Source organism: Pezoporus flaviventris, unplaced genomic scaffold, assembly GCF_033815535.1.
Source record: "Pezoporus flaviventris isolate CSIRO_AGI_PZ_B2104156 unplaced genomic scaffold, CSIRO_AGI_Pfla_v1 ptg000002l, whole genome shotgun sequence".
In the NCBI taxonomy this organism is placed as follows: Eukaryota; Metazoa; Chordata; class Aves; order Psittaciformes; family Psittacidae; genus Pezoporus; species Pezoporus flaviventris.
Genome location: NW_026892550.1, coordinates 75,826,146 through 75,841,619, shown reverse-complemented (window position 1 = coordinate 75,841,619; position 15,474 = coordinate 75,826,146). Strand labels below are relative to the sequence as shown.

The 15,474-nt window shown below is 35.4% G+C and overlaps 1 protein-coding gene across 18 annotated transcripts in view; it reads right to left on the bottom strand.

Moving 5' to 3' along the window:
• The window catches only part of BLTP1 (bridge-like lipid transfer protein family member 1), a 117,511-nt gene that overhangs the window by 27,944 nt on the left and 74,093 nt on the right, over positions 1–15,474 (bottom strand). For 17 of the 18 annotated variants that reach the window (XM_061463071.1, XM_061463098.1, XM_061463144.1 and 14 more), the window contains 12 exons: positions 14,338–14,577; positions 13,814–13,907; positions 12,254–12,304; positions 8,405–8,611; positions 8,032–8,270; positions 7,176–7,420; positions 5,815–5,920; positions 3,667–3,764; positions 3,136–3,321; positions 1,965–2,133; positions 1,223–1,434; positions 69–267 (listed from right to left, as the gene is read on the bottom strand). In XM_061463071.1, the coding sequence (XP_061319055.1) occupies positions 69–267; positions 1,223–1,434; positions 1,965–2,133; positions 3,136–3,321; positions 3,667–3,764; positions 5,815–5,920; positions 7,176–7,420; positions 8,032–8,270; positions 8,405–8,611; positions 12,254–12,304; positions 13,814–13,907; positions 14,338–14,577 (2,046 nt within the window). The remainder of the gene's footprint in view (positions 1–68; positions 268–1,222; positions 1,435–1,964; positions 2,134–3,135; positions 3,322–3,666; positions 3,765–5,814; positions 5,921–7,175; positions 7,421–8,031; positions 8,271–8,404; positions 8,612–12,253; positions 12,305–13,813; positions 13,908–14,337; positions 14,578–15,474) is intronic. The other variant, XM_061463125.1, reaches the window with a different exon arrangement.

The following is a 15,474-nucleotide window of genomic DNA, read 5'->3' as shown; positions in this document are numbered from 1 at the left end:
ACAGAAAAGGATGAAAGTGGATTTACACCTGAAATACTATTGTCCAGTATGAAATCACACCCACTTACATGCATTCATAACTAGATCTCCTCTTATTTCTGGTTTCCAGTCATCCCAACTTGTCTCAAAGCCATCAGCAAACCGGATACAGAAGTTTTTAAAATGACCTTTGCTAACTAAAGATTCTGAGGAGCAGGCAGTGATTAGTGTGCTTTCGATAGTCAGGACTAAAGCAGAACCAGTGTCAAGATCTGCAGTGTGGTTAGACTGGAAAATAAGATCACAGAGAGAATTTACTGGTCATTGCAATGTCCAAGTGATACTGTACATGTGCTACATGCTTTTCATCTTTCCCTGTTAGAAAACTGATACTCTTCTCATATTCCCTTCTTGTATGTCTATCTACAATTACGCAGAGCCTTAAATACACAGGACTGACTGATTATTTTACAGTCCTTTGTACATGAAGGTCTGTAATTTTGTTTAATTGCAAAAAAAGCCTACATATTCCCTTTTATAAAGCTAGACTTCTTTTGGTCCAAGAACTGCAAATATCCTACATACAGCTTAAGCCAGAATGTATTTTTCATAATTTACTGTAATTTGTAATACATAAAATGCCATCCGTTTTATCCATAGTTGCCAGATAGAAGATTCACAATCAAAATGTTATGTTATTATGACTTCTAGGTTATTGGCCTCATTACTCCTTTACATTTCTATGTATTACAATTATTTCCTTCTACATCATTAAAATGATTCATTCCTATTCTGGAATTATTCCCCATTAAGACTACTCTCAATTCAACATATGAACAGTCTCTCAATCCACAGTTTTCTCACAAAGTCATTTAACATTACCTATCCTTATAATGCTCAGCTGCTTTGTGTCTTTTTTTTTAACTGCTGTCAGTTTAATATTTTTTAAACTGCTGGCAGCGTAATATTTTCCATTTTATACTTAGGAGGTACAGATCACATATCCACCTTATCCATTACATTTCCCGAAAACATGCACGCCAACTGATACATGAGTAATATAGTCCTTCTATAAATAAGAAAACCATTTCTGCTACAAGCAATGTCACTACTGCAATTATCAGTATACTCTGCGTTGGTGTGATGAAAAGGCACATTTAGGAACGTAAAAGCCATGTACCACATACAAATGGCTATTTCAACAGACTACTAATATTCACATTGCTTTAGACATTTTGATTACCTGAGGTGTGTTTGTGATGGGCAGGCAAATTCCTAGGTCATTAACAGTCAGCTGAAGAAAGAGGGTACCAAAAGCCTGCGCAGACGTTTGTTGGATTCCAGGCAGCAAATCTACTACTTCTTTTGTGGCCATATGAATATCTTTATGTAAAGCCATTCTCTGTTCATTCCAGTTGTCATACGCAGCCTTGTAGTTCAGCCAAAACAGCACAGCTTTGTGAAGAAACCACAAATTGAAATACTTAATTGAAATCAACACACATGAAAAAAGAAACTAGAGTTTCACTAAAGAAAGCTTTTTTTGTTTGTTTGTTTTTACATTTCTCCATTATTTTAAGACAGTGGATGTACAACAATGGACACACACACACATTCAGCATGTGGTGAAGAGTCTCATGTTGCAAACGCCAAGATGGACAAAGCAAATAATTTAGCATCAGGGTTAACACATTAAAATACAGAAATCAGCGCCATTCCCAGTATTATTAATTTGTCAAGATTTACAAAAGCAACTTCTTCCAAGTGATCTGAAAACTAATCATTTCAGCAAAAGGAATTTTTTTACATTTGGAACTATTAACCTCTTAACATGCAGTAAATCTCCTAAATTTCTCAGCTCCCCAACATTTTGATTTAACATGAAATATACTAAATCTCGAATAATCAAGCTTTTTTGAAAAAAAAAAAAAATATATAGCTTCCTCAATATGAAGACAAATTTATAGCAATTGTGTCTTCAATACCTCTATCAAAGGCCACAGGCTGAGCAAAAACAATGGGTCTGTTCAAAGTAATAAGCACAGCTTCTCTATCTGATGAGCCACTAATTTCTTCTCGGAGAGCATTTCTTAATCCAATTCTTGTCTTGAAATAGGCAACCTGATGAAAGTCGGAGCCAGCTTCTTCGTAAACCTTAAAACATTCAAAAAATGAGAAGGGGGAGGGGTTTGGAGCAGGGAAAAATTCAGGCACAGGGGATTAAAAATAATGAAATTATTGCATCTGACAAAATGTAAAATTACAACAAGAAGTAGAGGCCTCCTTTCCCCCTTTTCTCTTTTAGGCTATGTTCTTTGAAGAATATTCGATTTTCTTACATTAAATTGCAGTGTGATACAGTGTAATTGCAGTGCAATTTTCCTTATTTATCATAAAATGTTAACTAAAATAACTATGTATATATCCAGATCCTCTACTGCAACAGTACATTTATAGCTTCTAAGATTTGCATTTGTTTGTTTCTAGGCATCACAAAATACTTTAATACCATAGAATTAGTGATTCCAGGGTTAACAGTGGGTTTAAGAATACAAGAGATACAACTGCCAAACTAAGGCAAATAAACTATTTCAAAATGCAGGTCTGGACATATCTGGATCTTGTCTGATCTTATTATTTATGTGCTCTAAAAGTAATAGCAGTATCAACAAAAATTTTGAATTTGCCTCAGTAACAAGGCCATTACTGTTGTAAAGAGCTAGTATGTTTTAAGATTTTAATAGCATGAAAAAAAAAATAAAAATCAAAAGAGCCCATACTTGACTCCTTCCATCTTTTAGGCATGTACACTGGCCTTCATTATGAAGGCTTGCTAATTCTTCTGAAAAGTCATCTTCAGTGTCATCTTGACTCAAGAACAAAATATGAGACAATATTCAGGAACTAAATTTCCACAACTGTGTGCTGCAGAATGCTTAAACATTTATGAATAAAAAGTAAAACAAAACAAGGCAAAAAACCACCAAAAAATTAAGAACCAATACCCTCCCTCCCCAGCTCCCCTACACTTTACACACACTCCACAGCCAAATTGGAAAAAAAAACAGTAGTTTAAGATAGCCTCTTGGCTTGGTTCTGTTTTTTTTAAATTGTACACTATTAAGAACACCACATGCAAAGATGTCAGGCACTAACCTGATGTTTAACAATCTGTCCTAGTGCCAGATTTAAATCCACCTGGCATTTCCCAAATAGTTTGAGGTAGCTGCTACTTCCAGGCATTGCTTTGGTTTGCAGTCTGTTTGAAAGTTCAAGTTCTATCAATCCAGTTTCAAATCTCACAGCTCTCATTGAGGGAGTTGTAGCTGTCACTTGAATTCCCTAATGAATAAGGAAGGCATGAAGTTATTAGGATCTGGTTCAGAGACAGAGAAAGGAGGAAAAAAAACAAACAAAAAAACCAACCAACCAACCAAAACCCCAAAACAACAAGAAAACCGAAAACAACCAAAACTTAACAAAACCCCCTTTTCACTGTGGAGCAAGACATGAGGACATAATCACTTTTCACAATGCAATGCCACTAAGCTATTTTAAAAGATTAAAGGAACCAAACTCAAGGTCTTTTTCTTCATGCAGAGTATTCCTGATTCAGTAAGCTTTGGGGTAAAAACCCAAAAGCCATTAGTAGCATCTAGGACCACTGGCTTGTCATCATAAGATTACCTTAAACTGTAGGCTTAATGAGTAAAGAAGAATTTTTGGTTTTTCTCCATCAGTTGTGCCATCATGTTCATTCCAAAGAGGTATTGGCTGCTCCCCTCCTGTACACATTAAATACACACATTTCAAGTTTTAACAAAGAAAACATTTAAAACCAAATAGATATAAAAGAAGGTGACAGTGAAATAAAAGCCTCATTTTAAACAGTAACTAGCTGAAGGTTTACAAAAACAGTTTGTAGTGTAAATTTTTATTACCTACTCTGTTCATTAACTAGCTTTTAACTGGTACACCTTCATCTTAAGTAATTGGTGCTTATCCAGTTTTTATATAAGAATAATATGCAATCAGTATTTTAGTGCAACAGAAACAATAATTATAAAAAACACCTTAGTATATTACACTAATTGGAATTTTATAGCCGGGTGAGTTACTTTGAGGCAAGCCAGAAGGACAAAAACTATGTTCTGCCCCCACTGTTCCTCATTCAACACCCAGTACACCATGGATTGCTGGCCCCTGACCACATTCCTGCTGAATTACCACAGTATGGAAAGTAGCAGTCACGTTTCAGAAACCATTAGGCTGCTACTAGCAACACAAATTTGGAGTCTGGAAAAGCAAAGAACCAGCAGTGGTAATAAATTCCTCACATAATACCAGAGGAGAGCTCAAACTCTGGAGACTTGAGAAATGTTGTAAAAGAAAGCTAATATACGTTTCCCAGTTTACCACTTTATGCTCCTCTATAAAACATGTTGTAATAGAATAATGACAGCTGTTGAAGGTTTCTTCTCTACTTAAGTCTTCTCTTACTACCCAATGCTAATATACTTTGCCTGGAACAAACATCAGGGTGTTTAAAATTTGTTTCATCTCATTCTTCAGGGATTCTGACATTTTCCGTTTTCTTCACTGCATCTTCTAACTCCCTTGAGGTTATGTCATCTGGGCCTGCACATTTCTTTTATATACGTTTGTATACATGAATATACATACACAGAGTAGATCAAAGGAGTGTGTAGACACACACAAAGACACTTCTTTCACTGAGCACCACTTTTAATTTATCTTTCTCATAATGTTTCCAACTATTAATGATTTTTCCTCCTAAAAAAATAGCTAATTTCTATAATAGCCTTTTAGGATAACTCAGAAATTCTTAAAATCAAACTATTTGAAGTTTCACGTACCTTTGCATATTTATTTACAGTTGTCATCTGGTAACATTCTCTAACATACATCCTTCTTCCTTTAAAAACCTAACTAGAACTGATACTCCCTTTCTTTGCCCTGGTTATTTTACTTTCTTTTTTACTTTTATTATTACTTCTTAATAGACAGACAATACTTCTAATAGATTATTTCTAACAGTAAGAACTAGTGAGTGTACCTATTTTTAACTCCTGCGTAAATTGTGATTTGGTCAGACAAGAGTTTTTGTGTAAGAAAATAAATGTTTTGTAACTTTGGCTGCCTACTCAAATAGATGAGTGCAGAAGTCTGTGAAATTACGAAAGAGGCAGCATTAAGTGATTTTGCAACTGTTCTCTAATTGGGTTTTTAATGACAACGCTATTTTTCTTCTGAAAATTGAGAACAGATTATCAGCTTAAACAACTGAAATAAAAGTATTTTCTGCAATATACAGCATGATACACAAAACAATCTTAATGAATAGCCAAATGCCTTTTTCTTACAGTACTGAAACATGTAATCTGCAAAAAATCACAGAGCTAGGAAACAGGAAACACTAAGTAATACCAATATTGACACTATTTTCCCCAGACACAGCTTTTCCACTAAAAGAATGTGCTGACATTATTTTACAAAGTGCATTATCACGATCTGCATTTTACAGATACAGAAACGAATACAGAAAGTAACCCAGCCAAGGTCATGTCATACACACAAAGGCTACTGACCTGAATAACATACTATCCTGCTTCCCAAGAAAACATCTTTTTTCTGATAGAGCTACAAAAATATACACAGCCTATGTTATTACTTCAAACTCCAGCTGTGCTGGGGTGATAGATGTGAAATAATGGTGTCTGTGAAATCAACAGCTGATCCTGAGAACTACATAATGTTGCCATCAAATAAGGTTTAAGGATTTTAACTTAAAATTGGTTTAAGTATTCAGCTTACCTGAAACCTTCTGTATGACTTCATTTACTTCTTTCATGAACACTTTTTGCACAAATACTAAATGATTTAAAAGATCAGTTGTGAGATTATGTTCAAAGGAACCAACCTGCAGAAATAAAAAATTTTAAAACAAAACTTTACAACAGCATATCTATGTTTTCAAAACAGTGCATTTCTGTGTTTTCAGGCATATCTTTTCAAGTCCAATTATATTGTTACTGCCATCAAAAAGAGCATTAAATGGCTTTGTCTTGCAATTTTTCTGCTGTGAATGTCTATCAGAAAATTTAAGGACATAAGACTATTATATGGAAAAGTTTAATCTCCTGCTTAAGTTTAGCTTAGACAAGAAAATGCAGGACTTGATTAAGGTTCATGGAAGTATGTGAAATGCTACTTAATTCCAGGTAATAAATCATTATCAGAACAAAATAGAAATCAACTGTCAACCTCTAAAAGTACATTATTCTACTCACTGTAGGTGAGCAAGTACAGGTATTTTCTAAAACTGCTTAGACTTTGTTTTTGCCTTTGCTAAGTAGGCCTTCACTTTTGCTTTGCATGCTAAACAAATTCAAAGAGTTTCTTTCTTCAGCCAGGAAATAAATGCATTGAGCAAAGTGTAGCACTTAATTCTCCCATTAAGATGCAAACATCAGAAATCTCAATCACAAACACGCTAGACTCTTTCTGACTAAAGAAATGTAGGTAATAGAAAAGCCTCACTTTTCCCGACCAGACTGGTTTCTTTTAAGCAGCCTCAATTTTCTCTCTATGAAAAGTAACTGTAGAAACTGGTACACAAATAGAGCTGTGAGTAGAATACTGTGTCAAACAGAAAAAAATATATAATTTGCTGGGATTATATATACATTCTCCTAGCTATGAAACTGTCTAATCATGAAAAAAAATGAAAGTTATAAAACATTAAAACAGTTTTTAAATCTCAGTATTTTTTTTGCAAATTATGTTATCTGATGTGTTAGCATAAGCTTTCAGTTTAAAATAACACTGAATCATCAGTATAATATACTTTGCCTACTTCACTGATAAGAAATATTGCCATTCTGAGAACAAGTTTCTAAACACATCTTCCTTATTTATTTGTACAAAGTAACACCTTCAAAATCCTTCAATACAGTGGTCTTCACTGCTTAATATGTTGGCTTCTTATCAAACTAATGAGTGAGGAAGTTCTATTTCAGTGTCATGCAATTACAAATGCTGTATTTGGATCAACCTGTAAATCTGAGAGTTCTGGTGTAGTCAAATTATTAAAATAATATAAAGATGCACCTCCAGAAATATAACAGAATAGAAATAACAAGTTATCAAAGATGAACACTGTCTCCAACACCTACTTCAGCCACACATCGTAAGTAGTTCCCCTGTAGATAATAGCCCTGTTTAGCAGGTAGTTCATCTATGCTCCAAATTTGGTCTGAGTAAGTATCATGTTCTTCCATTATATATTTGCCTGACATAGTAACAGGAGGAAGGTTGAGACTTGCTGAAGGAGGAATGGTTGACATATCAGTGGCAGAGACTTTTGAAGTGAAGCGCAATCTGTGAATTGGAAGCTCAAAATTAAACCTAGTCTGGGCACCTGTAAAAGGAAGATAGGGAAAGAAAAGGTATGAGCTTGCAAAAAAAATTCTTATTTATCCGTAAATTTAAGAACACACTTGGAATTAAAAAAAAAAAACCAACAACGAACACAAAAAACCTTCACAGGTCTTCACAGACCTCTAGAGCTATAAACGTCCACCCACATAGAAACACAGAATCACAGAATTCTGAGTTTTCTTAAAATTAAAAGAAAATGAGGATTTCACTGTAATTACATGGAGAAGGGAGTCATATAAACCACTTCATGCATACTGAGGCCCTGTAAGATTACTCTCAAGCAGTCTTACGAATCAGAATTAATCAAGGATCATAAACTGATTTAAGAGGGAAGCTTCCTGGAAGGAATATATACATGAATGTATATGTGTTTTCACCTGTTTGTGTACTCTGCCTCTAGCAACTGTGTATAACAACAGTGTAAATTCTCTGTTTGGCCCCATCTGACTGAAGTTTACATTCAAAATAATAAGCTGACGGCAAGATTCCAAACTCTAGCTACAATTCCACAGAAATATTGGGTCCTCTTGGATACTTCTAGCAAGGCCAAACTAAAGCCATAATGTTTTTAAAGTTTCAGAGGACTGTTACCTGTCATTCCATGACTCCTCATTCTTCCCATCTTATATTCCGCCTTTAGAGAGGGCAAGAGTGCTGCTCCAATAGCAATACCATCTATCATGGCACTGAATTTAAGAACTATAGGCTTCTTTTCTAAGCCTTCTGGCAGCTGTGGAAATTCATTTGTTTCAACAGGTGTTTGATTAATACTTGTTGGAGTCTTTTCAGAGGGCAAAGGAGTCGCAACATCTTCTTTGGCAGGCTGGGGCCTATTTAGATCAGAAAAATACCTTTTGTTATTCTAACACAACGTATGGCTCTCCCACATCCATTCAAAGCAGCACAAGCTCCTGACTGGATGGCAACCATTGGCACTCAGCTGTGCCATGCAAGCAGCACTTACGCAGTCGATGGTTGCCTGATGAGATCCGAAATCTGCTTGGACAGCTGGTGAGAACTGCGCACCATCATGCTGTGAAGTGTGGCAGGGTGCTGAGGAATGTTGATGCTGATGGCTCCAACTTTGACTACAGCAGCGTTGTTTGTTTTCAACCCTCTCTGAGCACTATACAGGGCCTGAGATTTGGCAATACTGCATTTCACAACAGTTCTAACAGAAAAGGAAATAGGATTTATTCACATGTTTTTCAAATAGTTACAGTTTTACATTAAAATGGGGATTTAAGTGTTAGCTGAATTTTAAAGTATTCATATAAATGATTTGATTTAGGCAACAGACATTCCTTCTCTTTACACACACAGATGCACTACATGCCACAAACAACTACACTACATTTAAAAGAACTACAAGTCATGCACTGTTATTCTTGCATAATGTAAGACCATTTGAGTTTATACACACTAGGCTGCACATACACAGACAAATTTTCACACACAGAAACAAATAAGCCTTCCATTTAAATTCCTTTTCAGGAAGAATCTTAAATCATCCTTTTTGGAAGAAAACTTAGTAAAATCTGATTTTAGTATCCAAAAAGGTCAATGGAAGAAATATTTACTTAGCAATAAATACACAGCAAGTGACAAATGGGGTTGTGAATTAATACCAATGTTTAATTGACACATACTATTCCAAAATATGAACCCTAAACTTTTTGTTTAATGTTAAGGAGGATATGTGTGGTTCACAATGGTTATCCAAGATAAAAATACAACTGCAAAAAGTTGATAGTTTTTGATGTCAAAATGAAATTTTGGCATATCAGAATTCACTAAGCCTCTATTAGAAAGAGATATATGGAGTAGCACGTTAATGTTTCTCATCTGTGGTAAATCACTGGAGGATTACCCAATATAAGCATGTTATTATGTAGCCAGCACAGACTATTACAGCCTCAAAGAGAAAGACACATAGTTGTGAAGATGCAGTATGAATGCATCTAGTATGCTAGAATGTCTGAAACATAGCCACTATAAAATTGCAAGATTCAATTGTAGTTTCTCAGTTACTGTATTTTAAGGACCATCACTAAAGTATCTACAGACAGTTTGGTTTCATGGTGAAAGCTACAATATTCTATGAATTCTACTCCCTAAGTAATGTTTCTTCTGTGAAGGCTAACACAGGGCTCCTTATTCTGATGTTACAGTATCAGCTAGAACAAAGCATCCCAGGTGTGGAAATAAAAAACGAAAAAAAAAAAAAACAAAAAACAAACCCCAACTTCATCCTGCTTTTAATGAAGATATAGATGGCACTGTAATGCAACCACAGGACTATCAACAGCAAATTCAATTACTAAAGCTCTAGAAACAGTTTTAGATTTTCACCGCTGCACAAGACCTACAAGCAACCCAAAGCAGTTATGGATTAATATTTTAGGGTAGACTGCCAAGTAGAAACGATCTCAAAATACGTGAAGAATTTACACAAATATGAAGGAGGAAACAAATCTTAATTCACAAGTATTTTCAGAAAAACTTTCTACAAATAAGCATTATTCAAGAAAGGGACAGGCTTATTTTAATCCACCTCTTTAAAAGAAAAATACACGATTATTTATCTGTTAATGTTTGCTTATTTCCTACTCACTTCCTGCTTCCATTCTGACTGAGCTATTGTGAAGCCAATGAAGAATACATTTTCCCCATTTATAACACAAAATTCTACTGCATCAGCTATTCAAGCATCACAAGAACAACTTTTAACTTAAGGGAATCTGCAAGATCTCCTCCAGACCTGTACCAGACAGACAGTCTGAACTTCACCTATCTTTGTATAGAAGTTAAAAGTAAGATTAGTTGAAGTCTGTACTGAATTTACAATCAGTTCCAAACACATGAATTCATACCATTTGAAGCACTTCCTTAATTAAAAAAAAAACAAAAAAAACCAAAAAAAACAAAAACAAAAAACAAACCAACTCATCAATATAGCTGTTGCAGGAGGATCAGATTTCAGCAATATTAACTGTGCTTCTTTGCCAAGGAATTTCCAATAAATTAATTTTGCTGTCACTTGTCTGGTCTACAAAGAGCCTACTTCCATGACAGAATGAAATGCAGAACAATTGTGAGGCTATACATTTATTTGGAATGCACTGCCCATGAGATATCTGCAGTTAGCTTGCCTACAGTGCTATGCCATCGAATATTACTAAAATCTTTCATCAATATTTAAGTTATATACCCGTAACACATTCAGAAGTAATTTTATGCTCTTGGATCATAGAATCACAGAATGGTTTGGGTTGGAAGGGACCTTAAAGATCATCCAGTTCCAATCCTCCTGCAGGGACACCCTCCACTAGACTAGTTTGCTCAAAGCCCCATCCAACCTGCAATTCCACAAATAATCACTCTCCAGACAAATCCGTGAAAAAAGTCTTTGTCCCACTACAGAACTGGCTACAAGGCCACCACTCAACCTAACAGACTTTTGGGAATGTGAGAAAATGGGGAAACAGATGCCAGCTAGAGGCCTGTAACACACAGAGGAACTATCACAGCAAGTCAGATGAAAATTCATGCAGTGGCAGATACTTGGGGTATAAATAAAGTGACCCTTCCCTTAATTCTAGCCATTAGAAGTTTCCTTTTTGAGCCAGAGGCTGTGTGTGTTCAGGACTCATCACCAGATCCATCTCACATGGATCTGTCCAATCCTTTTAATCATTTATACTTTCATTGACAACATCAACATGGCAAGGAATTCAAGTATTCAGTGATGACCTACGCAAAAAAAAAAGTACTTTCTTATGTTGGTTTAATGTTGCTACCAGAAAAAAGGAACAAAAAAAACCCTTAAGATTTTCTTTACATCACTTGCAGTTTTACAGTCCATCACCTCTCCTTCCAGAGCTACCATCTATAAGAACATTTGAAGTTAATCCCATATTTTCACAACACTGACTAGACACAAATGCTGTAACAGATAGCAAAATCAACCCAGAATCAGAATACTGCTTTTGGAAAGAGAAAAAAAAAAAAAAAAGATTAAAAGACAGAAAGACAGAAAGAAAAAAGAGCAGCCTGGCAACTTTTTGGCTACATAACTTTCCTTTTCAGAATACTGCAGGGTCGCTGCACAACAGGGCTTCTAGGTTGGCAACGCAACAATTCCCACCTTGACCTCTACTGTAGTGAGACCCTCTAGATTTTAGCATCAGAACTAAGAAAGCAACTAGATAGAAAAGACTGCATCTTTTGTGAGAGAAAAGACCTACACTTACACACATTGATCTAGGGGACATGAACAGTGTCACCTTCATTAGCAGCAGAGGCACAGGCATAATGTTAAGGAAAACACTTTGTATTGGCATACACTGGTCAGCATGCCTGGCAATTAAACACAGCACAGAGGTAAAGAGACAAAAGAAATAGTCCTATTCATGCTGAAATCACAACGGGTACTATCTCTCTAAGCACTTCAGTTCCTTACCATGTTCAAAGTACACGTAACTTGTCTGTTCCTTTACAGTTATGATCATTACTTCACCTCATTAAACTAAGCATAGAAGTAGATCTAAAGAACAGCCAGTGAAACCATCCCAAAAGTACAGTAGGGGCTGTATAATATCTGTCTGTAAAGCTAGATTGTTAATATTTACAAGGGATTTTTTGGACAGATATTTAGCAGGCTACATTAAAAGCTTATCTAGATAACATCAGATGTTAAACTAAAAGGTATTCAAGAAACGTCTGCCTACACAATCACACACAGCAGGAACACAGCCATCAGCTGCACAACACAGTTAATTGCAAGACTATTAAACATAATAATATGACATACAGAAACTCTTGTTTGGCTGTGCTTGTAGGAGATGTAGGAAAATCCTCCAGTCTACAGATGAAGATTGAAGAGAAAGCAAGAAAAACAAAAAGCAAATAAAGAATAAACATTCATGCAAAATTAGTCAGTTAATTACTTGTAACCCACAATATGGCACTTACTCTCGAATTTACCAAGGTGAAGGGTTTGGGTTTGTTAGGGTTTGGTGTTAAAGACTTATCATTGTTTTGCCCCCTGTCCTTTTGTACCCTTCCTGTATGAAAGCTCAGTAAGATTATGATGTAAAACAGACATGAAGAAAACCTCAGACACCTTCAGAAACCCTACACAGCTGTCAGATTAGAATTTGTATTTATGCTTCTATAACACACTTACTAGAAGTGCTTTAGCTGGGGAAATTAATAAAATTCTGTATGTTTTAAGTTCTATATAGCATCTTCCAAACTAAACAGGAATTAAAAGGAGAAACTCAAGTCACATTATTTAGCCCCTTTTCTACACCATTAGTATTCTAAACCCATATCACATACTGAGGGTTACCCAGCTAACCTCAAACCACATGAGGGTGATCTACATTACAAAGAGCTATAGTTCAATTGTTGTTTTGCACCTCAAACATAAACAAGTTCAGCTAGAAATAAAGAATAATAATGCATGCCTTCCGGAGTTTGCAAACCTCACCAAAAAAAAAAAAAAAAACAAAAAGAAAAGAAAAAATGTGGATGCTAAACCAGTCATTTCAGATATTTATGCACAAAAAAGTAATTCTCCTGCCCACTCCTGCCAAGTTGTGTCAATTATATAAAGGGTGGAGATACAGAAGTGTAAAAATAACACAAAGAATCATGGGAGTTCAAAAATATATCTATTAATGAAACAACACAGATCTTAAATGGGAATAATCAGCATCAGCAGGTTAAATACTCCCTAAAAATCTTGTATGGTTTAATGGAATCTATAAGCTTCAAAAAGCAACTAGAAGCGTAAGAGAAACGACTCACACAACGTAATAAATTTTCTATGCATACACCACATGGAACATAATTGGTGCAGAATGCTCAGATTACATGACATTTAATTTCTTTCTTTGTACAAGAAGGCCTGTCATGTACAACTCTTCAATCAGGTCTCTTACCCATTTACACTGTGATCATACAATCAGTTCTGACCTTACTAATATCTTTTACTAGAAAAAGAAAGGAACAGGAGTATTTATACTCATGTAACTATGTCTAAGATTTGTGTGATTGGATGCCCTAAACTGAAACCTACTACTAACGTTCACCATATTCCTTCTCAGTTTACTCAGATATGCCTTTCATAGAAAAGTCTCCTGTCAATGGGCACACGCAAATACAAGTCAAACTCAAGCCCAATTCTGCAACAACTGTATAATTGCCATCAAACTCTGACTTCATGGATTCTATCTTAAGACATATCACCAATGCTTTCGCCATATTAAGCTTCATACCTTTACTCAGCTGTCACTCATACCTGTGACACATCTGATACCACTTCTATGCACTTGACCAATATAAAATTTTTAGGCTTCATACTTACTGGATATTTGGAGTAATTCCCTCCAGAAGGACAATATTGACACCTCCTATGTGAGCAGTGGCACACGTCTCAGTCATCTTTTGATGTAGTACATCTTTAAGAATAAAAGATACTTAACAGCATTTCATTCAAGTAAAATACTTCTAGGTATGCCTACTGCTTTCAAAAACAGTAGCAGGAAAATAATTGAAAAATTACTATTTCAGTAGTCACATAAAGTAATATCAAATTTAAATTGTGACAAGAATGAAAATTTTAAAAATGAAAGGATAACTTGCGTGTTTTTCCTTCACAGCATTTTCTGAAAATCTTGCATCCTTTTAAAATCCTTCAGCACCCCAGTAATAGTTTTCAAAAGAACTTGTTGAATGTTATTATACTATCTATACTCAGACATAATGTATGTTATTTACATCTAAAACCTATTACACATGCAGATATAGGCACTGGTTATAGGTATGCACATAAATAAACATGTAAAGCTGCCACTGCATTTCATTAGAGTACATTTTAGCTTTTCCCACCTTTCATTTTCTCTTTCAGGGTGAAACTGCCATGGATTCTCTTCAGTTCAGACTCCATGGTTAGTCCACCAATGTCTGCTTCCAGATGAGTTCGGTTCACCATGCCTATCCCAAAGACTATGAGAGTCACATGCTGTGGCTCCGAAGTCACCAGGCTGCGCTTCCTCTGAACATCTCTGCCGTTCTCCTGTTCATTCTCAAACACTACTCTACAAGCAGGTTCGGTTGGGCTTCGAACACCTACAAAAATACAAAGGAGTCACTTAAGGAAACTTTACAAGAAATGCTTGATATATCTTGTCTATATTTGTATTTGAAATGAAAGATCATGTATCTTGCACATCAAACAAACTCTAGGCAAATTATCTGTGGCTCGCTTACTCCACTCCAGTAACGTTGCAACTGAACCAAATCCAAGACACAGTGGGGAGAATAATGAGTGATGTGATTTCATTATTATTCAAAAATATATTCTTATGTACGTTCTATAAATATTCATATTTATGTGATTTTATTGTCATACAATAAAAACGTGATGGCAGCATTTTGTCCTATTGCGCTTTTTTTATCATAGCCAAAGGTTCTTACAATTTAGTTTTGGATGCACAAGTTTACCTTTACAACACTCAGAGCATAAAAACAATGTAAAAAAAAAAAAAATACTCTCCATAGAGATATCATAGCTATGGATATGATATTCTGTGCATGAAAGATACTGACCTCTTTGTAACAGAAGCTCTCATTTGACATTTTCTCAGTTTTTCATTCTTTAGTTAGAATAAGTCCCAACAGAATATGCCTTACTAGGAACTGTACCATCCCTTCACATTTACAGCAATCTAAGTTCACCAACAAAAAGTATGATGCTAAGTCAGGTCTCGTATTTATGCTGCTGTGCTAAAATACATTGGAAATAGAGAGCAATGATGACCCCAAACCTCAAAGCTTTTGGTGAAATTATGGCCCTAACACCTGTAATCTTTGCTGGACTTCATCAAAATCAGTACTTCACCTTTTCTTCTCTCAAAGCTAGGTTTGCAGTTTATATTTTTACTCAGTCATTTCCAGGGCCAGAGATTATGTCCATCAGGATCACTTACGCATGTGCTTATGTATGTTCACAGAATGAGAATATAC